The following is a 27,958-nucleotide window of genomic DNA, read 5'->3' as shown; positions in this document are numbered from 1 at the left end:
GGAATCTTTCATGTATCGTAAACTCTTTCTGGCTGCGTCCAACTCCAGCTGTGCGGCAACAAAAGCGATGTGCGCAGGAGCATTTCAGTTACTGTGCGACCGTGCCCCCCTCGAAGGAGCAGTGGTTTGAGACACGAGAGACCGTGGTCAGGTGAAGGATCACAATGCGAGAGGATGGCCCTCTAGCGAGCCTCCCCGTCCTCCCACTCCTGACCCGATCCACTGGATAATTTCCCACAGCTGCTGTTTCTTGCTGTGGGCACCGGGGTGAACTCTTAGGACCGCATTACATTTTGTCACCCATTCTGGTCAGTGGGAGATCCATAGACACGTGAAACAGGGCCCACCAGACCAATGCTAATAATTGGATTTATCAGCATGAAACCCACTTACCTGCAGCCTCCTACTCAAAATGGTGAACACTCTCCACAGTTGTAAAGTATATAAAAAACACTTAAGCCAGACGTAAAGGAGCATCAGGCAGCAACATGAGGCGGAGTTGCTAACTTGACGCTCAACTCAGCACAGATAGAAAGTGTGCAAGGACCTGGTCGGGTTCGAACCCGGGACCTTTGGTTTTGAAGTTCAGGTGAGGGTACCACACCACTGGCACAGGCACAGACAAGGCAGGTAGGCACAAATTATTATTTTTTAAAAAAATTACTCAAAGCAGATGGTGGACTTTTGAATATTTAGGTAGTTAGTTCGTATGTAGGGATGTCTTTGAGTGTAGATTTAATATTTTTAACATCAGCTTTGTCACGTGTAAAACAAAACGCATCACTTGTGTCAAAGATCAACACAGGATGTGCTGGGGAGAGCCTGGAAGTGTCACCACGCTGCCGGCACCGATAAACCATGTCCACAACTGGCGGGTACTTCCTTAACCCGTGGGAGGAAACCGGAGCACCCGGAGGAAAGCCACGTGGCCAAGGAAAGAGGATTGAAACACTTTCCAGGCAGCGGCAGGGATTGATCAGTCTGCTAGCGCTGCAATAAAACATCATGTTATCCACACCAGCGTGCTGCCCCAGAATAATGAGGCACACGGTCTGACTGTGGTGGGAGTCTCCACTTCTGACAGCTGCTCCAGATTCCAACCCCTTTATCTGTGGGGCAAAATAGCCCTCTGATCTCTTCCACCCCTCACCCTTGCCCATTTTTATCAGGGTTCTAAATGATCTTGCATCCTCATAATTGGTCACACTTCCATCAGGTGTCCTGGGAAACTTAATGCACTTCCATCAGGTCTCCCCTCAACCTCTTCTGCTCCAGGGGAGGGGCAAGTCCACTTTGTTCCATCTCTTCTCAAAACAAAAAAAAACATTCTTTCCTTTCAATTAGTCCTGACGAAGGGTCTCGGCCCACAATGTCAACAGCGCCTCTCCCTATAGGTGCTGCCTGGCCTGCTGCGTTCCACCAGCATTTTTTGTGTGTTGCTTTCTGTTTGTCCAATCCTCATTCCCACATGTTGGTACATTGCCTCTTCTACTGCCACAGTGAGGTCACTCTCATCTTGGAGAAGCAACACCTCGAATTCTCTCTGGATAGTCTTCAAGCTGATGGCACAAATACCAATTTCTCCCACCTCCCGTTATCTCTTCCCCATTCTGGCTCCCCTTTTCTCCTTACCTGCTGCTGGTATTCTTCCCTTTCTCCCATGGTTCATCTTCTCTCCAATCAGATTATCACTTACACCTAGCACCTCCCCCATTCACCTGGTCTCATCTATGACCTGTCATCTTGTACTTATTTGGATCTGCCCCCTTCCTTTACAGTCCTGATGACAGTTTATGGTTCTCCCTCGGCATTTGCAGGAACAAGGCTAATAATGCAGCCTACACCATTCCCTAGTCACCACTGCCCCAATCCACAGTTGATGTAAGACTGTAAGACATAGGAGCAGAATTTGGCCATTCCATCATGGCTGATTTATCACCCCTCTCAACCCAATTCTCTTGCCTTTTCCCCATAAGCTCAGACACCATTACTAATTCAGAACCCATCAACAACCAATTTAAATATATTTGGTCACATTGCCGTCCATGGCACTGATTCACTGCCCTCTGGTTAAAGAAATTCCTCAACTCTATTCTAAATGGAGGTTCCTCTGTTCTCAGGTTGTGTCCTGTGGTTCTAGACGCCCCTAATACAGGGTATTGGAAACTCAATCTAGGCCTTTTAATATTCGGTAGGTTTCAATGAAGTTTCTTCTCATTCTTCTGAACCTCAGCGAGTTCAAGCCAAGAGCCATGAAATGCTCCTCATACATCAATTCTTTTATCCAATGAGTGAGCCTCCTCTGGACTCTCTCCAATGTGTTGGTGTCAAAGCAGAAGTCTCCAGGAGCATGGCGGCGGTGGTAGAGGGGAGACATTGTTTCCATCGCGACTTCCACATTGTAAAGTCATCTCAGGAATCGGCCTGCAGTTCACACATCCATGCCAAGATTTACCTGTCTTTGGCCCATATTCCATAGAAAACGGCAGCACAGTACATGAAAATTCAGGGAATTTTCTAATAATTAGAGTATAGCTGATTGTATTTTAGAACAGGCTCTTCGGTTCACGATATTGTGCCGACCTTTTAACCGACTCACGGATGAACATATCCTTTCCCTCCCACGTAACTTGCATTTTTTTTCTGTTATCCATCCCAAATGTGTCTGCCCTGTCACTACACCCGGGACTCACCTATCTGTGTTTAAAACACTACCTGTGACATTCAAGCTACTCTTTCCTCCAATCACCTTAAAATAATATCCCCCTTCTATCAGCTATTTATGCCGTGGGAAAAAAATCTCTGGTTATCCACTCTATCGTCTTGTATACCTGTTATCAAGTCATTTCTAATCCTCCTCTCCAATCCAGACCTATCCAAGTATCTTTTAAATGGTAATGTACCTGCAGACCCCTCCATGTGTGAAAACTGGTTGTCCCCTTTCACGTTAAACTTATGTCTAGTGTGCAGTTCCTCAGCCCTGGGGAAAAAACTGAAATCTTTCATCCTCTCTCTGCACCTCAAGATTGTAAGCACACCTTCTGCAGATGCTGGGACTCCAGAGCAAGATACGCAAACTGTTGGAAGAACTCAGCAGGTCGGGCAGTGTCTATGGAGAGGAATAATGAGTCAACATTTCGGGCCGAGGCCCTTCACCAGGACTTGAAGGGAAGAAGCCAGAATGAAGTGTTGGGAGGGAGGGGGAGGAGTACAAGTTGGAAGGTGATAGGTGGAGAAGGTAAGGGGCTGAAGGAGGAAAAATCTGATAGGAGAGGAGAGTGGACAATGGGAGAAAGAGGAGGAGGGGCAACAGAGGGAGGTGATGAGAAGGGAAGAGGTAAGAGGTGAACCACTGGGAACTGGAAGAGGATTACAGGTAGTTAAAGAAATCTATGTCAAGTTGGAGGCTACCTATATGTTTATCTAATGCTTGTATTCCTTAGGATGTAGTCAGTCTCCTTTGCACCAAGGAATAAAGTCAGCCTGTTCAGCCACAAACGAGAAAATGTGCAGATACTGTAAATCCGAGCAACACGCACAAAACACTGGAGGAACTCAGCAGGCCAGTCAGCATCTATTGAAAAAGAGTACAGTTGACATTATGGTCCAAAACCTCAACTGTACTCTTTTCCTAGATGCTGCCTGGCCTGCTGAGTTCCTCCAGCATTTTGTGTGTTAGCCTGTTCAACCTCTCCATATAACCCAAACCCCTGCAGCGCTTGCAGGCTGCCCCCAGCACAACCTTGGACTGTGATGGTTGCTGTCACGAATGACGCACTTTACTGTATGTTTCCATGTTCAGATATATATGTGATAAATAAAACGAGACGAGCAGAGGGGTAAACGGGAAGACAAGGGAGGGGAGACGGGCAAGGCATGGAGGGAGGGATAGCAGATAGAAAAAGGTGAGGCACAGAGGAAGGAAGAAGGGATTGGGGAAGGAAGATAGAGGTAGGGAGAGTATAAGGGAGTGGCGTGGAGCAAGGTTTGGATAGTACACCTTTTAGGGAACGTGCTATTCAACATCTTAGCAGACCTCGTGACCTGACCAATTACCTACCCAGGCTGCTCTGGAAGCCCGTTACACTGGGACCTTGGAGGGAGGGAGGGGGCAGCCAGGATTCAGCTGACCCCATTTGTGGATGAGAACAAGGGAAGGCAGGAGTCTTGGTGCTCACTCTCTTGTAGAACCATACAGCCGAAGAATAGGCCTTTCCACTGAACACGAGGCTGAATTCTATTCAGTCTCTTGAAAGGAATGACCTATACAAAAAGGACTGGCTACACCTAAACCAGAGGAAGACCAATAGCCTTGTGAGCAGGTTTGCTGGAGTTAGGGAGGGTTTAAGCTAATTTGGCAGGGGGAGGGACAAATTGGTATACAAGTTGACGCAGTGTGTAGTGAGATTGAGGGCAGGCAGATGATAGGGCAAAACTGGAAAGGGTGATGAATGCTGGACTGAAGGTGTTATATTTGAATACTCACAGTATGCAGAATAAGGCATAATGCAGTTAGAGATTGGCAGGTATGACGTTGTGGGCATCGCTGAATCGTGGCTGAAAGGTTATGTTGGGAACTTAACATCCAAGGATATGTCTTATATCTAAAGGCAGGTAGGCAGATGTGGCGGTGCAGCATGGCTTTGTTGGTAAAAAGTAGTCAAATCCTTAGAGGTGACGTAGAATCAGAAGATGTAAGTTCTTGTGTGTAAAGAAACTGCAAAGGTAATAATACTGATGGGAATTGTATACAGGTCTCCAAATATGTGGGATACAAATTACAGGGGGAGATAGAGACGGCATACAAAAACAGCAATGGGGATAGTCATGTGGATTTCAATATACAAGTTGATCCAAAGAGAGGGAATTTGTAGAATGCCTACGAGATGGCTTTTCAGTACAGCTCGTGGTTGAGCCCACTGGGAAAAAGGCATTCCAGGGTTGGGTGTTGTGTAATGAACCAGATTTGATCAGGGAGCTTAAAGAAACCATTAGGAGACAGTGATCACAATATGATAGAATTCACCCTGCAGTTTGAGAGGGAGAAGATAAAGACAGATATATTAATATTACAGTGGTTCCTTAAGGTTGTTATAGCTGGGGGTGGTAATAGAATCAAGCTCCCACTACCTATTAAATGCTCCCAATGGTGTGCGCCTCAAATAGCCTCTGACAACCAAGTCCAGCTCCTGGCCTTCATGCATGGCTTAGCTATTAATCCCAGCGGAACCATTTCTACTGACAGGTGAAGCAGCAAGAGTGGGTTTCTGAAGCCTTAAAACCAGTCACTGCAGTTAGATGGTTGGCAGCTCACTTAGAAGGAAACTCTGATCTCAAATCTCCGCTGCCTTGCAGCTATACCCACTCATTGGGAAGGCTTTGGGAGTAAACCCCTAGAAAAAAATCTGGAACTGCAGTCCCTAAGGTAGTTCTACGTTGAATTCAATGCTGACTGGCAACTCCAACAATACTGCTGGTACCAAACTATCAGTCTCTGCCATTCCTTCGGGTTCATCAGTTGTATGGAGAGAGGGAGCTTGCTACATAGGCAACAGCTTGCTCTCCATTCAGCCTACCCAGGCTTGCGTATCTAGACTAGTACGCAAAATCCATGGGCAATCCTGACCGACGGAAGCCCTCACAATAGAGTAAAGAGCATTACAGAGGCATGAAAGAGGAGCTAGCCAAAGTTGATTGGAATGGAACACTAGCAGAGATCAGGGCAGAACAATGGCTGGAATTTCTGGGGATAATTTGGAAAGCGCGCGATACATCCCAAAGGTGAAGGAGGACGAGGCAACTGTGACTGACAAGGTAAGTCAAAGAGCATAAAAGCAAAGAAGAGGGAATACCATATAGCAAAAAAAAGGGGGGGGGAGTTAGACAATTGGGAAGCTTTGAAAAACAAACAGAAGAAAATCAAGGTGCTGCACATAACAGCCCATGCACTTCCGTAGAAGGAATAAAAGCAGACTATTTTCTCAATGGGGAGAAAATTCAAAAATCCAAGATGCAAAAGGGGCCTAGGATTCATACAGGATTCCCAAAGGTTAACTTACAGGTTCAGTCGGTGTTAAGGAAGGAAATATAATGTCAGCATTCATTTTGAGACATCTAGAATACAAGACCAAGAATGCAATGCTGAGGCTTTATAAGGCACTGGTCAGACTTGGAAAACTGTGAGCAGTTTTGGGCCCCTAATTTAAGAAAAGAAGTGCTGGCATTGGAGAGGATCCAGAGGTTGATGAGAATGAAAGGGTTATGTAAGAGGGGTATTTGATGGCTTTGGGTCTGTACTCGCTGGAGTTTAGAATGAGTGGGGATCTCAATGAAACCTGTAAAATATTGACAGAATCAGATTCAGGTTTATTAACCCCCACATATGTCGTGAAAACATGAGTGAATATTTCCTAAAGTGGGGGAAGTTTAGGATCAGAGGGCACAGCCTCGGACTAGTGGCACGTTTATTTATAACAGCGATGAGGAATTTCTTTAGCCAGAGGTTAGTGAATCAGTAAAATTGATTGCCATAGGCAGTTGTGGAGACCAAATCATTGAGTATATATAAAGCAGAGCTTCATTGCTTCTTGATTAGTTTGGTCATCAAAGGTTATGGGGAGAAGGCAGAATCCGGTTGATAGCCTAACTCTTATATCCCTGCATATTCATGTGTTTTTACCAGTTTTGTTCAGCCGGCTCCAGCTGACACCTCCCAGCTAATAGGACTCACCTGCCACTCATTCCAGACTCGTCACCTGCAGCCTACTTAACCCCACTTCGCATCCACAGTCCTTGTTTGCTCATCGAACCAGCCAGCCTCAAGGAGTTGCTCTGCCTTCCCTGCCAGTTTCTGTCCTCTCTTGCTCTGTGGCTCATTATTTTGTAGTATGTTACTGAAGTTACTGTTCAAAGTTGATCGGCTCCATTGCTCTGCTTTTGGATCAAACCTCCTCTACATTTCGTGCCACCTCAAACACCACCACCCTATCTGCCTCTACCCACTGCCCCTCGCAGCACATTCCCGGCACTTGCCATGCTGTGTAAATGAACTTGCCCTGCACATCTTTTCAACTTTGCCCCTTCTCACTTTAAATGCACACCCTCTTGTATTTGACAATTTCAGAGCAACGCACATGAAACACTGGAGAAATTCAGCAGATCGGCCAGCATATGCAGAGAATAAAAGAGTCAGGGTCTCTACCCTGATGGGAAGTCTTCCACAGTCTGCAGGTTAGAGGCCAGTCTATGCGTGTGTGGGAAATGGGTTTGTTCTGCTATTGTCGTTTGCTGTATATTGACAGCCTGTTATTCTGCTGAGCACTGTGGTCATACTGTTGGCACCGGGATGTGTACCTCTTTGGGTTGCATTGGCTGTTAACACAAACATTTCATTGTGTGCTTCGATGGTCACGTGATTAATTTAAAAAAATCTCACCTTTGCTCTCAAACTTTATAAGCCTCCATCAGAGAGCCTAGGTGGGAGTGAATACAGAGAGGATGTTTCTAATAGTGGGAGAACCTAGGACCAAGGGTCACAGCCTCAGAATACAAGGATGTTCCTGAGGGCGGTGAATCTGTGGAGGTAAAGTCACTGGGGATACTTAAAGCAGAGGTTGAAGGGTTCTTGATCAGTCAGGCAGCAAAGATTTCTGGAAGAATACAGAATGGGGTGGAGAGGGATAATAAACCAGCCATGAAGGAACAGCCTAATTCCGCTTCCAGGTCTTATGGTCTTCTCAGGCCTCCTCTCTTTACTGCACTCTCTCTGTAACACCTCATGATGCATTTGCAACACACTCCGTAATGATCTGATCTGAGTGAACGGTATGCAAGACAAGCTTTTCACTATACCTCGGTAGTGACGTAATCAACCAGTTTACCAGATTTCATGTTCTTTAGATCATTGTAACTTTAACCAGCTGGCTTCTCGCTTCACTCGCATTGCTTCGGCACGTCACTGAGGGCCACCCATCACCAGCCAGCTCTTGCCCGGCTGCTGTATACCAGCTCCTTCCAGTCTGGTTGAAGGGTCTCAGCACAAAGTGCTGGCTCCACAGATGCTGTTTGACCCTCCGAGTTCTTCCACCACTACGTCATACCACATTACCAGCAACCACAGTCTCTTGTGCTTCTTGAACCACCCACCCACCCCAGCTCACTGGGATCCACATCCTTGTAGCATTCACCATACCTACCAGCTCACTCTCCTTTCTCGTTCGAGGAACGTACTTGAAGATGAAGGTAACGAAGCGTTGGGTTTTAGTCACAGGGCAGAGAGACGCCTCCAGGGTCTGCCCCCACCCCCCTCATCAGATGCAGGAAATGATGGGTGGAGGAAAGGGAAAGGGGGCAGGAGGAAGGCCAGTGAGGATGGGGAAGAGGAGGAAGGGGTTAAGGAGGTGGCAGATGAGGGTGGGGTGGGAGGAGACAGTCGTGGTTTGTTTAATAATAACGATTTCATCCTCGTCTCCCTCCCCCAAGAACCACCCACGATCACTGGATTCTATTTCAAATATTGTGTTTTTTTTATATTTAAAAAGAAAGTAAATGTCAACACGTAACTATGGGATACCAACATTATCGGGGCGCTACAGTTACTGGTGGGGAGCTGCTTCTGAAACCATCATTGAGGCTGGGAAGGAGGAGAGGGAGGGAGACACTGGGGCACTGAATCTTCCAAAAGAAATATTTGCCAAATCAGTACGAAACAGCTGTCCCCAAAACCCGCCCACAGACCCCCCCATCCACACCCTCCCCATCACCTTGGTTGGAGCAGTCCCAGTTAGAGAAAGGGAGGGAGAGAGGGAGAGATAGAGAGAGGACAGAGACAGAGAGAGAGATACAGAGGACAGAGACAGAGAGAGAGAGAGAGAGATAGAGAGAATGTAGGAAGGAGGCTTGAAGGTGACCAAAGTCCAGTGAACGAGGCCGCTGAATCCTTGAAGGAGCTTCGGACAAACAGACAGAGAGATGCTGTTGAGTGTTTCACAGTTGGAGGAGAGTGGAGGAGGGTGCCTTCACAGGGTGGAGAGGATAGGATTGCTGAGCATTCGGCACGGTTTCAGGAGAGAGGTTGGTGGGAGGGAGGGACGATGGGAGGGAAGAATTGCAGAGGCAGAAATGGAGAGAGGGGAATGGAAAGAGTGAGGGTGACAGAGAGACAGAGGGGATGGAAAGAGCAAGAGAGTGAGAGATAGAGGGGGACGTAAAGAGCAAGAGAGTGAGACAGAGACAAAGAACAGACCAATAAACGAGTGGACAGAGAGGAGCGGAAAGGGTGAAGTGCTCTATGTACAGTTTCAGCGCCCTCTGCTCCTCTCCAGACAAGCTCGGTCAGGAGTCCAGTCACCTCATTCCCATGTCTGGCCGCCCGACCAACAACCCGCAAGTGGTGGGGAGTGGGAAGACCTGCAGAGGGTCCTGTTGCCCGTGAGCAAATCCTTGCATCACACCCCACCACAGGATGACACACGCAGCAGAATCTTCATCCTGGGAACCATCCATGTAGCAGAAGCTTTTGCCTCTCTGTTTATACCCCCCTCTGACAGCACATTACTGGTAGGTTGGGTGGGGATCCAGATTCCTTCCTTTCGTTTAAAAACAGCAAGCGTTGAGACATCGGTTGGGTCTTGTCCTCTCCTGAAGTCCCATTTGTCGAGTGCAGTCACAATCTGCATTAAATAAGGAGCCACGGGTCCGAACAATTCCAGCTGGGATCCGGGGTGTGCATGAGGGGGGATGGGTGGGGGGTGCGGCTGATCCCACGCAATGGCCGGGTGTTAACAGAGACGGGTCCAGGTCCCTCCATTACCGCATCCATTGTCTTGTGTGTGCGTGGGGAGAGGGGGCAGGCAGGAGGGAGGGTCCGGGTGGGGGGCAATGTCAGAGAGATTACAAAAATCACTGGCCGTCCACCTTAGTTTTCTTTGGGACATTGCTGGATTTCCTGCAAAGAAGAGGAGAGATAGTTAGAAAGCAATAATGAGGGGCTGAGAATGAGAGATGGCACTGTCCTGTGTTGCTTGGCAAAAACAGCCGGCAGTGCCGTGGATTGGCTCAGTGGACTGATATGTTGTGGGAGTTTCACTCTGTGTCTGATAGGATGGTGTGGAGGGAGTTTAATTTCTGAGTCTGACCCTGGGAGTGTGTGATGGGACGGTGTGGAGTGAGTTTCATTCTGAGTCTGACCCCGGGAGTGTGTGATGGGACGGTGTGGAGTGAGTTTCATTCTGAGTCTGACCCTGGGAGTGTGTGATGGGACGGTGTGGAGGGAGTTTAATTTCTGAGTCTGACCCTGGGAGTGTGTGATGGGACGGTGTGGAGTGAGTTTCATTCTGAGTCTGACCCCGGGAGTGTGTGATGGGACGGTGTGGAGTGAGTTTCATTCTGAGTCTGACCCTGGGAGTGTGTGATGGGACGGTGTGGAGGGAGTTTAATTTCTGAGTCTGACCCCGGGAGTGTGTGATGGGACGGTGTGGAGTGAGTTTCACTCTGTGTCTGACACCCAGAGTGTGTAATGGGACGGTGTGGAGGGAATTTCATTCTGTGTCTGACCCCGGGAATGTGTGATGAGGGAGCTTCACTCTGTCTGGTAGGACCGTGTAGAGGGAGCTTCACTCTGTGTCCAACTTGTGTTCCCTTGCCTTGAGAGTGTGAAGTTGGAGTATTTCCTACTGCTAAATTTCATTTTAGTAGGAAGATTTAGAAAGTACAAACCAGTCCGAGTAACCTGTACTCAGCCAGGTCTCTAACAACCAGTTCTTTCTCCCCCACAGATGTTACCTTGGGGTTAAATGTTGCCCAGGACAGAGATAGGAAGGGCAGGCCATAAAACCATTAAGACACTGGAGCAGAATTAGTCAATACAGCCCATCAAATCTGCTACACCACCCCATCAATAAATCATTATCCTCTCAAACCCGTTCTTGTGCCTTCTTCCCATAACCTTTGACATTCTTACTAATCAAGAACCTGTGAAAGTTTGGTTTAAATATACCCAGTGACTTGGCATCCACAGCTGTCTGTAGCAATGAATTTCACAGATTCACCAGCCTTCTCATCTCCATTCTAAATGGACATTCTCCTATTCTGAGGCTGTGCTCTCTGGTCCGACTCCCCAACTGTAGGAAACAGCCTCTCCATGTCCACTCTAAGCCTTTCAATATTTGATAGGTTTCACCTCTTCTGCACCCTCTCCACTGCCCACACATCTTTCTTTAGATAAGGAGTCCAAAACTGCTCACAGTAAAGCAGTTAAATCCTATAAAGTGATTTGGCCCATAATATCTGTTCCTTACTCTCCATAGATACTGACTCGTCCTCAATTTCACTAACCACCCGTCTACTTCAATTCACTTAGATCCACAAATCCACCTGGTTTGAAGATACTCAGTCAATGGAGGGACAGAGGGCAGGAGTGAAGATGGGCCTGAACACAATGTGCCAGATGTGGCCTCACATGGGCTCCATACACTCAGTGACCACTTTATCAGGTACACCTGCTCATTAATACTTACATCTAATCAGCAAATCACGTGGCAGCAACACAATGCTTTAAAGCATGTAGGCACAGTCAAGAGGTTCGGACCAAACATCAGAATGGGGAAGAAATGTGATCTAACTGACTTTGCCTGTGGAATCATTGTTATAGACAATAGGTGCAGAAGTAGACCATTCGGCCCCTCGAGTCTGCACTGCCATTCTGAAATCATGGCTGATCATTCACTATCAATACCCAGTCCCTGCCTTGTCCCCATATCCCTTGATTCCCCTATCCATCAGATATCTATCCAGCTCCTTCTTGAAAGCATCCAGAGAATTGGCCTCCACCGTCTTCTGAGGCAGTGCATTCCAGACCTCCACAACTCTCTGGGAGAAGAAGCTCTTCCTCAACTCTGTTTTAAATAACTGACCTCTTATTCTCAATCCATGCCCTCTGGTACTGGACTCTCCCAACATCTGGAACATATTTCCTGCCTCAATCCTATCAAATCCTTTAATTATCTTAAACGTTTCAATCAGATCCCCTCTCAATCTCCTCAATTCCAGCGTGTACAAGCCCCTCTCCAATCTCTCTGCGTAAGACAGCCCTGCCATCCCAGGAATCAACCTAGTGAATCTACGCTGCACTTCCTCAATTGCCAGAATGTCCTTCCTTAAACCTGGAGACCAAAACTGTACACAATATTCCAGGTGTGGTCTCACCAGGGCCCTGTACAAATGCAAAAGAACATCCTTGCTCTTGTATTCAATTCCCCTTGTAACAAAGGCCAACATTCCATTTGCCCTCTTCACTGCCTGTTGCACTTGCTCATTCACCTTCATTGACTGGTGAACTAGGACTCCTAGGTCTCTTTGCATTTCTCCCTTACCTAACTCGACACCGTTCAGACAATACTCTGCCCTCTTGTTCCAGCTTCCAAAGTGGATAACTTCACATTTATTCACATTGAATGACATCTGCCCAGTCACTCAGCCTATCCAAGTCTCCCTGTATTCTCCTAACGTCCTCTTCGCATGTCACACTGCCACCCAGTTTAATATCGTCAGCAAACTTGCTGATATAGTTTTCAATGCCCTCATCTAAATCATTGACATAAATCGTAAAGAGGGGTGGTTTGAGTATCGAAGAAACTGGCAATCTCGAGATTTTCATGCATAACAATCTCTAGGGTTTACAGAGAATGGCGCGATAAACAAACAAAAAAAAAACCAGTGAGCGGCAGCTCTGTGGGTGAAAATGCCTCGTTAATGAGAGAGGTCAGAGGAGAATGGCCAGACTGGTTCAAGCTGACAGGAACTTGAATAACCACACATTAAAACGGTGCTGTGTAGAAGAGCATTTGAACACACAGCTCTTCAAACCTTGGATGGGCTACACCAACAGAATACTGTGACAAACATTCGGTGGTCACTTTATTAGGTGTACCATTTTGAGCTGTATAATAAATCCACTATCATGTGGTTTAACAGCCTGTCAGGCACCCCAGCAAAGGTTTCCCGCAAGTCTCGAGACATGACAGTTACTGGCTGATCCTTTGCCTTCTCTGCCAGAGATCGGTCAACATGATGGCCTTTACAGTACGTTACCAAAGACTTGAGCAAATTTCTACAGCTGTACCATGGAGAGCATTCCAACTGGAAGCATCACCATCTGGTATGGAGGAGCCACTGCCCAGGATTGGAAAAAGCTACAGCGCTAGAGACTCAGCCAGCTCCATCACGGGCACTACTCTCCCCACTACTGAGAACCTCTTCAGAAGGCAGTGCCACAAGTAGGTGGCATCCATCACTAACCACCCTGGACCTCTACCTTAATGCCATTTGGGAGGAGGTATGTGAACCCAAGTACACACATTCAGCATTTTTTTTAGGAACAGCTTCTTACCCTCCGCTATCAGCTTTTTGAACGGTCCACGAAGCGAACCCACTACCACACACATCCACCATGTATATCCAGTACTGTGCAAAAGTCTTAGGCACATGTAAACAAATAATTCTGTAAATACGGCAATGTATAATGAGTTTCTGAATAGCAAAAAAAATGACTATAAAAAGGAAGGCTGTCTGGGATTACCTGGAGAGACAGAAGCAAGACAGCCAAAGTTCACAGAAGAATTGTGGAAAATTCTCCAAGATACTTTGAACAACCTACCAGCCAATTTTCTTATAATAACTGCACAACAGTGTACCTAAGAAAACTGATGGAATTTTAATGGGAAAGGGTGGTCATACCAAATATTGATTTTAAATTTTTTAGTGATTAATGCTCTTTATCATTTTTTTAAAATATTTTGAAACTTTCCATTTTGTTATTTTTGAAAGCATCTTCGCTTTACAGAATTATTTAATTAGAGACACAGCGGGGGATGGGTCCTCCCGACCCAATGGGCCACGCCGCTCAGCACTCACCCCATCTAACCCTAGCCTAAACACAGAGCAATTTACTATGACAATTAACCTACCAACCAGAACATCTTTGGATGGTGGGAGGAAATCTGAGCATCCAGAGGAAACCCACATGGTCATGGGAAGAAAGTACAAACTTCATACAGCGGGTGCCAGAACTGAATTCTGACACTCTGAGCTGTAATGGCATCATATCGTTTGCTACGCTACTGAGATGCACATACGCACCCAATCCAGTCATGAACCTCTATCTCTGCTGCTACTTAATGAAAGAGACCAGCCTTTTCTTCATGAGAGAGCAATTGAGGCAAAGCCCCGGCTGTGGTGCAGCGCTCCATCCTCACTGCTCCCTCGGTACAGTACGACCTGGCCCGAGCCTTTGTTGAAACCCCGATCTTTTGATTCTGACGTGAGATGTGGAGGTAATGAACTTTGGAGGCCGAGACCTTGGCCAAAGGTGACCAGTCCGGCAGGCACCCTGTTACACATGCCATGAACACAGAGCTGGTGGGGATTGGAGTGGGGGAGTGATGGGAGATGTGAGAGGGACCCATGTTGGGAGGGACAACAATGACTGCCCACCCAAAGATCTGACCTGTCCTAGGAGGAGGAGGGAGGGGAGAGGAAAGGAGAAGTGGCAGAAAGGTGATGCTGCTTACATTTCTGGTGAGGTGACCGGCCTTTTCACTGATGGCTTCACTGCTGTTCCGTCTTTGTTGATTTCTGGAAGGGTAAAGAGGGGAAAGGATTTAATGAACACTTCAGATTTGAGTGATGGGAAAGGGAGACGAGAGAGAGAAGGGGGTGGTGGCAGAGAGAAGGCAAAGACTGGGGGGGGGGCAGGAGAGCGAGATAGAGATAGATATGGAGATGAAGGTGGCTCAGGGCAGAGGAACAAAACGGAGAGAGATGTTCATGGGAGGACAGTCACCTTGGAGCCACCTGACTTGCGTGGCGGGTCCGTAGCCTTTCTCGTTCCTGGCTGCTATCCTGAAGATGATGGCCGGCTTTGTTGTGTAGTCGATGTGGGCATTGGAGAGGTTGGCGGTCTGCACCAGGCACGAGGGGTTGGGGCCACAGTAAACCCTCATGAAGGCTAGCTGGGCAGGGCTGCTGGCCTTCAACTCCAGGGTCTGGCTGCTCTGGATGGCCAAGTAAACGGAGTACTCTATGATCTTGCCCGACGTCATGGAGGGAGGCTCCCATGTCAAGTGCGCACCATCCGGGCTCTGCACAGGAAGGTGGAGATTGGGTTAGAGTCCCACAAGCACAGGATCCTACCCTGCGACCTTTCTGAGGATACACCCTCTCCCACCCCACCCAAACATAACCACCTTCCACATCTGTCTCATAGAACACAGAACACTACAGCACGGGAATGAGAGAGGAATAATAACTCAGCCATGATGGAATGGCAGAGTAGACTCAATGGCACAATTCTGCTTTTATGTCTTGTGCTTTGAGAAGCGTTTAATGGCTCTGGGCCTGAATTCGCTGAGTTTAGAAGAATGAAGAGGGTGTGAGGGAAATCTAGGACCAGAGGGCACAGCCTCAGGACAGAAAGACATCCCTTTAGAACAGAGATGAGATGGAATTTCCTTATCCAGAGGGTGGTGAATCTGTGGAATTCATTGCCACAGACAGCCGAGGAGAGTAAGTAGAAGCTGATAAAGATCAGGGGGAGAAGGCAGGTGAATGACGGTGATAATACATCAGCCTTGATGGAATGGTGGAACAAGCTTGATAGGCCAAACGGCCCAATTCTGCTTCTATTTCATGGATTGCTCTCGTGTAGATACAGGGCCATGGAGGGAAATGTGGTAGTCTTGTGTGTGTTTTAGTGGATTCCATGCTGTTCTGCCTGAAAAAGGCGAATCTCAAGGTTGTATATGATGTATCTGCTTAGGTAATAAATTTGAACTTTGAACTGTGCAGGGTAGTAGTAAGCGTGATCATTTGAGTCTGATGGATTGTCTATCGTTGGGTCCTCAGTTGGCTGTACAGGACTATCTGGTGTAGTGTGAGCAAACGGTTAGTGGTTGGGTCTTCATTCACAGCTGCCCTTCGTGGGGCACAGTGGAGCTTGCTCATACGTAGCGCAGCTCCCTCTTGAAGAGATTTCCTCCAGGTGAATGCAAGGTTGAATTTCTTCAGGCTGATACTGATGCTGTTTTTCAAGCGTTTCCTTTACTGACCGTCCTTCAACTGGGGAGATGTGACTCAGGCAGCTGAAGGACATTAGAGTCGGGGTGGAGATGTTGATCACATTGGCCTCCTCCAGTACTCTGGTGTTAGTGTCTCTAATTCCACACGATTCTCAACATTTTCAAGGCTTTTCGGATGCCTCCTGTAAGTGGTCCATGATATTAGGGCATATTCTGGAGTTGGGTATATAACAACTATTAAGTTCAACAGCAGCCGTATGTCAGATTTGAATGTGGAATTTGAAGTGCAGCCCTGAACGATAGTTTTCCTGGAGTTGTGGACTGGACCTGATATCAAACCAGACAATGCTAATTAACATTCATTTTGGGTGTCTGGAATGTGTGGATGTGAAGGTGGTGTGAAAACTGTATGTAATTCAAAGGAAGCATTGTAAATGTGTTGTAACTACAGAATTGTCCAGCTGTCACCTTCAATCTTTAGCATACAAAAATGACATGTAACATTGGGTCTAAAGGCTTCTTTCTTTGTAAGTGTCTCATTTTGTTGAATAAAACACTTTTCTATCTGCTAGCTTCAGTACTTCTCTGGTGACTGTTCACACTAGAGCACAATTCAGCTCCATACCGTAATGTAGGAAGGATGACTGCTCTATAGACTAAAAGCTTTGTTGGGTCTTTGAAGACTTTTCCCCCTTAATCTTGCACTGATTTCTGAGCTGAGGACTGCTTTTGAGGAGAGAATGTTGCCATGGTAGGTTATGTGGTCTACATTTTCATGGGCGATACCGTTGACTTTCACGGAGGGCTGGATAAATGGCTAGTTGCGCAGTAGCTGATATAGGACCTGTGTCTTTTTTTAATATTCAAAACAGGACCCTGGGTCCTATATACCTTTTGGCAAAGGGATTCAGGATACATCAGAGCTCTTCTTCAGAGTGTGCTGTGATGCTGCTGTCATTTGCATGCTGAAGCTCCATGATAGTGGTGGTGCTGAGTTTGTACTTGGCCTTGAACCAGGCCTGCTGTCTCCTGTATACATGATTGGGATGCCCTGCTGCAGGTCTTGGCCAACGAGGCAAAGGATGGCAGGAAAAGAGATGTCAAATAGGGTGGGTGTAATGGCCCTCCAACCATCTACACTAGGGGTTTCCAACCTATTTTAAATCATACATCCCTACCATTAACTGAAGGGTCTGTGGACCCCAGGTTGGGAACCCCTGATCTACTCTTTGTCATTTTGCATTGTTGCACTGATCCCACACATTGCTAGGATGATAGGAGTATGCAGAACCTGGGGGGGGGGGGCAGAGAAATGGGACTCAGAGGGACACACGGACACCATGCAACAATTAAGGATCTTATTAAATCTCTCCCCTCTCACCCCAAACTTGTGCCCTGCAGTGTTGGCAAGTCATACCTTGAGTTCAAGAGCCACAAGGTAATGTTACAGCTCTATAAAGCCCTGATTACACCACACTTTGTGCATTGCTCAGTTCTGGTCGTCTCATTACAGGAAGGATGTGGAAGCTTTACAAAGGGTGCTGTCTTGATTAGAAAGCATGTCCTACGAGGAGAGGTTGAGCAACTTAGGGCTTTTCGCTCTGTGGCGCGAAGGAGGATGAGAGGTCCTTTTTAAACACAGAGCGGTGAGTGTGTGGAATGGACTGGTGATAGAGGCAGATACATTAGGGTCATTTTAGGCACATGGATGACAGGGAAATGGAGGACTATGTAAGAGGGAAGGGTTAGATTGATCTTGGTGTAGGTTCAATATTGTGGGCGGAAAGGCCTGTTCTGTTCGATGCACTGGTTCTTGATTCTCCAACCCTGGGGTTAAAGACTCTGTGCTTTCATCCAATCTGATATTTGCTCCTGGAGAAACACACCCTCCTACCCCCCAACTCCTCCACATGCTTCTTTTTCATCTTCACCTTGCTGATCTTTATGGCACACGGCGCTCCAGGGAACCCCGGCAGGCAGGTCTTGAACGCGGAGATCTCACTAAACGGCCCCCGGCCACAGGCGTTGATGCCCGCCACCCGGAACTTGTAGGCGGTGCCTGGCTGGAGTTCCTGGCGCTTCAGCTGGCTGTAGTCCGGCACCACGTACGTGTCATCCTGCAGGGGACAAGGCGAGAAAAAAGTATCAGCAAGTCGGCTTGGCAGAAAGTGGCACTGCAACGTTTGACTAACGCTTTTCTGCATTTTGTACTGCCTTGATATACTTATGTATGGAACCATCTTTCTGGATTGCATGCCATAAAGAGGCTTTTCATTATACCCCAGCATATAAGGCTCAGAGCACAACACGACAAGCCCTTCGGTTTCTAAGGAAGAGTGATAAATACTGAATATTTTCATCTCTTCTGTTATTATACCAGTCTCATAAATGTCATTGATTAAATCAGTAAGTTTTTCAATTCCATTATCTTTAATTTATAATTTTAATTTGTTCTATTACTAATTCATCAGGACCTGCCGCCTTCCCTTCCTTCATTTTATTTACTGCAATATGAACTTCAGATTAATATACAAACCCCATTTCCAGAAAAGTTGGGATATTTTCCAAAATGCAATAAGAACAAAGATCTGTGATATGTTAATTCACGTGAACCCTTATTTAACTGACAAAAATACAAAGAAAAGATTTTCAATAGTTTTACTGACCAACTTAATTGTATTTTGTAAATATACACAAATTTAGAATTTGATGGCTGCAACACACTCAACAAGTTGGGACAGAGTTAAAATAAGATTGAAAAGTGCACAGAATATTCAAGTAACACCGGTTTGGAAGACTCCACATTAAGCAGGCTAATTGGTAGCAGGTGAGGTATCATGACTGGGTATAAAAGTAGCGTCCATCAAAGGCTCAGTCTTTGCAAGCAAGGATGGGTCGTGGCTCACCCCTTTGTGCCAAAATTCGTGAGAGAATTGTTAGTCAGTTCTAAAGGAACATTTCCCAAAGCAAGATTGCAGAGAATTTAGGTTTTTCAACATCTACAGTACATAATATTGAGAAAAGATTCAGAGAATTCAGAGACATAAGTGCGTAAAGGGCAAGGTCGGAAACCACTGTTGAATGCGCGTGATCTTCGAGCCCTCAGGCGGCACTGCCTATGAAACTGTCATGCGACTGTGACAATTATAGCCACCTGGGCTCGAGAGTACTTCAGAAAACCATTGTCACTTAACACAGTCCGTCGCTGCATCCAGAAATGCAACCTGAAACTGTATTACGCAAGGAGGAAGCCATACATCAACTCTATGCAGAAACGCCGGCAAGTTCTCTGGGCCTGAACTCATCTCAGATGGACTGAAAGACTGTGGAACTGTGCGTTGTGGTCAGATGAGTCCACATTTCAGCCAGTTTTCGGAAAAAACGGGTATCGAGTTCTCCGTGCCAAAGATGAAAACGACCATCCTGAATGTTATCAGTGAAAGGTGTAAAAGCCAGCATCTGTGATGGTATGGGGGTGCATCAGTGCCCACGGCATGGGTGAGTTGCATGTATGTGAAGGTACCATTAACTCTGAGGCTCTGCTGAAGTTCAAGGACAGTAAAGTCATCAAAGACTTGTGCCAAGCAGATGGAGAGGTGGGTCGAGCACTACTAGAACCTGTTCTCCACTGAGAACATGGTCACTGAGTCAGCCCTTGCCAGTATCCCTGCCTTCCCTGCCATGAAAGAGCTGGATCTACTCCCAACAGAGGAAGAGCTCAGCAAGGCCATCGACTCACTTGTTCACGGCAGGGCACCATGCAAAGACGGCATCCCTACAGAAGTGATCCAGTGCAGGAAACCAGTGCTCCTAAACCATCTTCATGAGCTGCTCTGCCAGTGCTGGCAGGAGGAATCAGTTCCCCAAGACATGTGAGACACAAACATCATCACATTGTTGAAGAATAAGGGAGACTGCAATGACTGTAATAATTACAGAGGCATATTCCTGCTCAACACCATTGGCAAGGCGTTTGCCCGACTGCAGACACTGGCAGAACACGACTACCGAGTCCCAGTGTGGCTTCAGAGCAGAGATCCACCATCGACATGATCTTCTAACTCAGGCAGCTGCAGGAGAACAGAGACAGCCGTTACCAATCTGACCAAGGCTTTCGACCTGGTTAGCAGAAGAGGCTTCACACTCCTGAAGAAGATCGGATGCCCATCAAAGCTGCTGAATCTCATCGCCTCTTTCCATGACGGCATGCAGGGACAGTACAATTCAATGGATCATCCTCAGAGCCCTTCCCCATCCAAAGCGGAGTGAAGCAGGGTTGTGTCCTTGCCCTGACGCTCTTCGGGATCTTCTTCTCCCTCATACTGTTGTACGCTTTCAGGACATCTGATGATGGAGTGTACCTACACATTAGGTATGACAGCAAGCTCCTCAACTTCGCACGCCTCAGAGCAAAGACCAAAGTGTGTCAGGTCCTGATCCAGGAGATACTCTTTACTGATGATGCCGTCCTGACATCACACACTCGGTCTGGTCTCCAGACGCTAGTAGTTCCCTGGCACGTCTGCCAAGAGTTTGGCCTCAGCGTCAGTCTGAAAAAGACAGAGATCACAGGCTAGGATGTCAGCATAGCCCCCAGCATCAGTGACCACACCCCGCAAGCACTTTTCTGATATTGCCCAATGTCCTAAAATATTGCCATGTTTTCATCCTTAAGAATTTCTACTCCATTAGAATGGTATGTTCCACAAGGATAAATTAGTGTTGTATTTCTGTTTTGACAAGTTCCAGCACCTGTCCAACGAACTTCACTAATTCCCATGATGTTAATCTTTAGTCTTTCTATTTCATTCATCACATTGTCCAACCTTCCTGCTTGATATAGGGTTCTTACGTTCCAAGTGGCAGTAATTTTCTTTTGTGTTACTTGAATTTTCTGAGCAGTAGCTTGATGACGGTCGGGGATCCCCTGCTGCCCAGAATCAACCCCATCGAGCGAAGCGTCTTCAGAATTGTCTTGAAGATCCTCTTGACGCTGTTGTTGAGCGATACATTTTGTGAGTTTGACCATGGTTTTCTTAGCAATAGATTCTAGGAAACCTGGTATCTAGCAACGGTGGTTTGCTGTTGCCTTCCGTTGGGTGAACCGAAAGAATCGCCATTTCTCTTCCCAAATGTTCATCCGCCTGTACTATAGCTGTTGTCATTTGAGGTCCGAGCTCATCCCCCTTCTCCGTCATTAGTTCAGTTACTGAACCTGCCGGATCTGCCTTTGGCCTTCGCTCGTATCCTGAGCAGGAACCCTTGCAGGTGCTACTGTTCCGGGTCAGAGTGGCCCTGGGAGCAATGAAGGGGTAACTCCACTCTCCCCAAAGCTCTGAAAGTCAGAGCCTCATCACCAGTTTTGCGGTTTAGAGTCATACCCAGGACTGCATCATTTTGTATACCTCTATCAAATCTCCCCTCATTCTGCTACACTCTAGGGAATAAAGTCTTAACCTATTTAATCTTTCCAAAAAGAACTCAGGTCCTCGCAACACCCGGTTTTCGTCCCATCTCTCCTCCACACCCCGTCCTTTCCCCTCTTCCCCTGACACCCAGTACTTGCTCCCTCTCCACTCCACACCCAGTCCTCCTCCCCTCCATCTTCCCCTTCCCTCTCTCCCACACCACAAACCCTCCGTCTATCCTCCACACCCTCTTCCCCTCTGCACTCTATCCCAGCCCAGCGACACTCACGTCTCTGGGAGAGGTGCTGTCAGACGGGAGGTGGTAGTGCGTGACCACCATACTCGTCCCCTTGATCACCCCCACGTCCATCCACTGGTTCTGGTCCTTCTTCACGGGGGGCTTCGGGGTGATGGGGGCCGCATCTGCTTTCTGTAAAATGGAGAGAGGGGTTGGGAGAAAATGCAGCAGGATTAAAAGAGAATGTCAGGCAGCCACCTCCACAGGCTTACCCCTGACTCCCCATGGCCATCCCCAGGGAGTGATGAGACGGGAACAACAGCTTCAGACATTCCCAGTGAGATCAATCAGCACCGGTTTTTCCACTTCACCCACGGGAAGAAGGATTCCGAGTCACTGTAGTATTAGGGGAGTATACCCCTACGTCCTGGATCATATACACCCCACACTCCTGGTATCCCAGAAACAGATTGCACTCCCACCACCCCCACCCCAAATCGTCTCCCCTCCCTCCGGACAGGGATCCCAGGATGGGCACTATCCACTCTTCCACTAGGGTTCTGGGTTGGACACTGATTTCCCCTCACCCTGCTCAAACCCCACTCCCTCAGGTCTGGGGCAATGCTACCCACCCTCCAGAGATCCTGGAAAACAATACTCCCCCACCCTCGAAGGCCCCGAGCAACACCACCCCATCTTCCTGGAATCTTGGGCAAGCCTGCCCCCTCCTGGGTTCCCGGGAAATGATAACCCCCAACCTGGGGAGGGGGATTCCAAGAATTCCTCCCACAGAATTCCTGGGCACCCCTCTGCACTTCCAACCCCATAACCTGTCACAGGTGACTCCCAGATAGCTTACCGCTCCGGTGCCCTCGATGCCGTTAGCCACCTCGGTCAGGGCCGCTGCTGCCTGTAGTTTGGCTGGACTGGGCACTGCCGCCGGCTGCGGTGAGGACAGAGAGCTGGATGGCACCAGGCCTGTGGACAGGAGGGGAGTATCTCAGAGCAGGAGCACGCTGAGCTACCCCAACCCACTCCATTACTACTCCACCCACTGTCAGAAAGGGCCCCCCACCCAGCTAAGAATCTCTGATTCTTAGAGCATAGACCAGTACAGACCTAACCCTTCCCTCCCACAAGGCCCTCCATTTTTCTATGATCCGTGTGCCTTTCTAAGAGTCTCTTATATGTTCCTAAGATATCTACCTCTACCACCACCCCTGGCAGTGCATCCCACACACCCACCAACCTCTTCCCTCCAATCTCTTTAAATGGATGTCCTCAAGATTTGGCCATTTTCGCCCGGGTGAAAAGGTCTCTGGCTGTCCACTTGATCAGTGCCTCTAATCATCTTGTACGCCTCTAGCAAGTCACATCTCATCCTCCTTTGGTCCAAAGAGAAAAGCCCTAGCTTGCTCAACCTATCATGATTCAAATAGGCAACAATCATACCAGTACCTAAGAAGAATAATGCGGGCTGCCTTAATGACTATCACCCGGTAGCACTCACATCGACAGTGATGAAATGCTTTGACTAGACTGAACTCCTGCCTCAGCAAGGACCTGGACCCATTACAATTTGCCTATTGCCACAATAGCAGATGCAATCTCAATGGCTCTCCACATAGCTTTAGACCACCTAGACTACACAAACACCTACGTCAGGATGCTGTTCATCAACTATAGTTCAGCATTTAATACCACCATTCCCACAATCCTGTTTGAGAAGCTGCAGAACCTGGGCCTCTGTACCCCCACCTTCTGCAATTAGATCCACGACTTCCTAACCGGAAGACCACAGTCTGTGCAGATTGGTGATAACATCTCCTCGCTGACAATCAACACTGGTGCACCTCAGGGGTGTGTACTTAGCCCAGTGCTCTACTCTCTGTATACACATGACTGTGTGGCTAGGCATAGCTCAAATACCATCTACAAATTTTCTGACAATACAACCATCATTGGTAGAATTTTAGGTGGTGACGAGAGGAGTGAGGTATGCCAACTAGTGCAGCAACAACCTGGCACTCAACGTCAGTAAGATGAAAGAGCTCATTGTGGACTTTAGGTAGGATAAGACGAAGGATCACAAACCAATACTCATTCAGGGATCAGAAGTGGAGAGAGTGAGCAGCTTCAAGTTCCTCGGTGTCAAGATCTCCAAGGATCTAACCTGGTTCCAACATATTGGTGTAGTTATAAAGAAGGCAAAATAGTGGCTATAATCTATTAGGAGTCTGAAGAGATTTGGCATGTAAACAAATACACTCAAATACTTCTACAGTTGTACCATGGAGAGCATTCTGACAGGCTGCATCACTATCTGTACGGAGGGGCTACTGCACAGGACTGAAGAAGCTGCAGAAGGTTGCAAATCTAATCAGCTCCATCTTGGGTACCAGCCTACAAAGTACCAAAGTACATCTTTTGGGAGCGGTGTCTCAGAAAGGTACTGTCCATTATTAAGGACCTCCAGCACTCAGGGCATGCCCTTTTCTCACTGTTACCATCAGGTGGGAGATACAGAAGCCTGAAGGCACACACTCAGCGATTCAGGAACAGTTTCTTCCCGTCTGCCATTCAGTTCCTAAATGGATACTGAAGCTTTAGGTACTACCTCACTTTTTAAAAAAATATACAGTATTTCTGTTTTTGCACATTCTTTTAAAGGTATTCGATATACGTAATTGATTTATTTATTATGTTTTATTTTATTTATTATTATTTTTTTCTCTCTCTGCTAGATTTTGTATTGCATTGAACTGCTGCTGCTAAGTTAACAAATTTCACATCACATCCTGGTGATAATAAACCTGATTCTGATTCATAAGATATGCTTTCTAATCCAGGCAGCACCTGGTAAATCTCTTCTGCATTCTCTCTAAACTTGCGCTGGGGCTAAACGGTGTTGAGGTGCGTCCCCTGGGTGGTGGATGGGGGATCCCTCGTGCGAGGGGTGCACCGGATAATATGGAAGAAGGTGCCATGAACCAACATAGCCTAGGAGAAGGAACTCTGATTCCAAACTCGGATAGATAGGACTCGTTAGCCTTGGATGGCAGCCTGTCTAGGAGAGGGTAAACTCTGATTTCAAACCCGGGCAGTTGGAGCTCGTTAGCATGGAAATACCATCGCCTGGGGGAAGGTGACCCCGACAGAAAACCCCTGGTCCTCCAGGTTGGGGGTTGTGCAATGGGCTAACAACCCATTCACGTAAAACAAGCAATTGTTACAGAAACCGTCAACAGATTGTCAACCACTAACCCAGATCTTGGGAAAAGCAGGGCCCCATTCAGGAGGCTGATGACGCGCTGCAACCAAACCCGTCAGGAAGCTGCAGGGCTGACAACCCTCCTTCACCCGAGGAAAACCATAATGGAGGTTCCAAAGCTGCTCTCACAGAAGAAATCTATCCTAATCAGAACATGGAATGTGAGATCGCTTTGGGAGACAGATAGGTGTGCACAGGCAGTGAAGGAAATGAACCGATACCACCTCACGCTCCCGGGCATGTGCGAAGCAAGGTGGAATACTTTTGGAGAGACCAAACTGCAGACGGGAGAAACTCTGCTCTATTCCGGCAAAGAAAAAGAGGAAGATTCGCATGTGACCCTGATGTTGTCCAAAGAAGCAGCCGGAAGTTTGATAGAATGGGAACCAGTGTCTGACCGTATCATCACAGCCAGGTTTGAGTCCAGATTCCAGAAGGTATCCATTATCCTGTGCTACGCCCAACTAACAATGCAGAGGAAGAAGAAAAAGATCTCTTCTACACCCAGCTTCAAGCAGTAGTTGGAAAGGTACCTAAGCAAGTTGATTGTCATTTGTAGATCTGAATGCCAAAGTAGGCAGCGATAACACTGGCAGGGAGAGAGAGATGGGCCAGAATGGTTTGGGGAATATGAATGAAAATGGAGAACTCCTTACCGACTTCTGTGCCTTCAACGAACTGACCATTGGAGGTACCCTCTTTTCCCACCGACGCTGCCACAAGATAACCTGGGTCTCGCCTGACCATCAGACAAAGAACCAAATTGATCACGTCATAGTCCGCCAGCGCTGGAAAAGTTCATTGCAAGATGTGAGAGCCAAAAGAGAAGCAGATATTGGATCTGACCACCATTGGGTTGTTGCAAAGCTGAAGATGAAGCTGTCAGCCAAGAAGAAGCAACAGAACACACGAATAAAGTTTGATGTTAGAAAACTATAGACGGAAGAAAACAAGAAAGATTTCCACATCCCCTTGCAAAACTGCTTTGGGGCTCTTCAAATAGAGGAACAAGATGAGAGAACAGCGGAACACGCCTGGATTACCTTCAAGCAGGCAACTGTAGGAGCTTGCGAAGAAGTACTGGGAAGACCGCCAATCAACAGTAAACCTTGGATCAGGGATGAGACATGGCAGAAGGTGGAGGAGAGGAAAAAGCTCAAACAGGAGTTGAATCAGGCCAGAACCCAGCAAAAGAAACAAATTGCCACCAACAGGTACAGCATGGTGGCCAAGGAGGTGAAGAAACAGCTCAGAAAGGACAAGAGGTCATACTTCAATGAAATAGCGGAGCAAGCAGAAACAGCAGCCAGTAAAGGGGACCTCAAGGCACTCTACACGACAACTAAACTTTTGAGAGGGAAGAAAAGCAATTTCAACAGACCTGTTAGAGATAAGACAGGCCATCTGCTCACTTCGGTTGAAGATCAGCTGGCGAGATGGAAGGAACAGTTCCAGGAAGTATTGAATAGACCACCACCACAGAACCCACCTGACCTGGAGCCTGGAGACCCACTCAACATCAAGCAAGAAATTCGAAAAGCCCTGAAAAGGCTGAAGAACGGCAAGGCTGCTGGAGAAGACAACATTCCTGCAGAAGCATTGAAAGAGGGTGGAGAGGTTACAGTGGACCACTTGCATATACTGCTGAATTTGATATGGAGAACAGGAGAGATCCCATCAGATTGGAAGAAGGGCCTCCTTGTGAAGCTGCCAAAATCTGGAGATCACACTTTCACTGTGTGGCAAGTGGAGGGGGACCACCTTGTTGTCCATTCCTAGCAAAGTTCTCACCAGGGTCATCTTGGAGTGGATGACCAGAGACTTAAGAGTGGATTGACCAGAGACTTAAGAGATGAGCAGGCAGGGTTCAGGAAAGAGAGATCATGCATTGACCAGATAGCTACACTTAGAGTCACTGTGGAACAGACAATAGAATGGCAAACTCCACTATATGTGTGTTTTATTGATTTTGAGAATGCATTTGACAGCCTGGACAAAAAGTCAATGTGGAGCATCTTACGACACTATGGTGTACCGGAGATGGTGAATATCATCAAGCAGCTTTATGATGGCTTCTCATGCAGGGTCATCCACAATGGGAGACTATCTGAAGATTTCCTGGTCACTACTGCAGTCAGACAGGGATGCCTGCTGTCGCCTCTTCTTTTTCTTGTGGTACTCAACTGGGCTACAAGAACAGCCTATGCTGGCTGAGAGAGAGGCATCCAGTGGACGTTAACAGGGAAATTGGAAGACCTGGCATTTGCAGATGATCTCGCTCTTCTCTCACACCGGCTTCAAGATATGCAGAAGAAAGTAGATTCCTTGGGAGAGACCTCACAGCAAGTAGGCCTTAAGATCAGTCAGGAGAAGACCAAAGTTCTATACATTAATAACAAACAAGAGGAGCCATTACGGATTGAAGGACAAATAGTTGAAGATGTAGACAAATTCACCTACCTCAGAAGCAAAATCAGTAAATCAGGAGGTACAGATGAGGACATCAAAGCAAGGATCAGAAAAGCCCAACATGCTTTCACAACCCTGCGACCTGTTTGGAGATCTACGGCCATCTCTGTCAAAACTAAGCTCTGTATATCCAGCTCCAATTTGAAAGCCATCCTACTATATGGATCCGAAACATGGAGAATCACCAACACCAGCTGCAACAAGATCCAGACCTTTCTCAACAAATGTCTCCGGCAGATCCTCCGCCTCAAGTGGTACGACAGAGTGTCAAACCTAGACCTATGGAAGAGAGCAAACCAAGAGCTCACTGAATTCCAGATAAGGAGAAGGAAGTGGAGATGGGTTGGCCACACCTTGAGGAAGAGCCAGTCGAATGTCAATCGACAATCACTCGAATGGAATCCACAAGGGAAGAGAAGAACAGGTCGCCCAAAGCAAACCTGGAGGCGTAGACTTTTGGATGAACTGAAAGCCACCGGCCAAACTTGGGAGACTGCAA

At 47.3% G+C, this 27,958-nt stretch overlaps 1 protein-coding gene across 5 annotated transcripts in view; it reads right to left on the bottom strand.

Annotated features, from left to right (window-relative positions):
• Positions 1-8,792: 8,792 nt before the first annotated feature.
• The window catches only part of hcfc1b (host cell factor C1b), a 159,358-nt gene continuing 140,192 nt past the window's right edge, over positions 8,793-27,958 (bottom strand). For all 5 annotated transcript variants that reach the window (XM_059949644.1, XM_059949640.1, XM_059949643.1 and 2 more), the window contains 6 exons: positions 22,579-22,697; positions 21,771-21,911; positions 18,005-18,190; positions 14,840-15,137; positions 14,568-14,631; positions 8,793-9,946 (listed from right to left, as the gene is read on the bottom strand). In XM_059949644.1, coding sequence (XP_059805627.1) covers positions 9,901-9,946; positions 14,568-14,631; positions 14,840-15,137; positions 18,005-18,190; positions 21,771-21,911; positions 22,579-22,697 — 854 coding nt within the window. In that variant the 3' untranslated portion in view covers positions 8,793-9,900. The remainder of the gene's footprint in view (positions 9,947-14,567; positions 14,632-14,839; positions 15,138-18,004; positions 18,191-21,770; positions 21,912-22,578; positions 22,698-27,958) is intronic.

The sequence above is a fragment of the Hypanus sabinus genome, chromosome 24 (genome assembly GCF_030144855.1).
Source record: "Hypanus sabinus isolate sHypSab1 chromosome 24, sHypSab1.hap1, whole genome shotgun sequence".
In the NCBI taxonomy this organism is placed as follows: domain Eukaryota; kingdom Metazoa; phylum Chordata; class Chondrichthyes; order Myliobatiformes; family Dasyatidae; genus Hypanus; species Hypanus sabinus.
The sequence above is the reverse complement of the archived record's forward strand: the minus strand, read 5'-3'. Positions and strand labels throughout refer to the sequence as shown.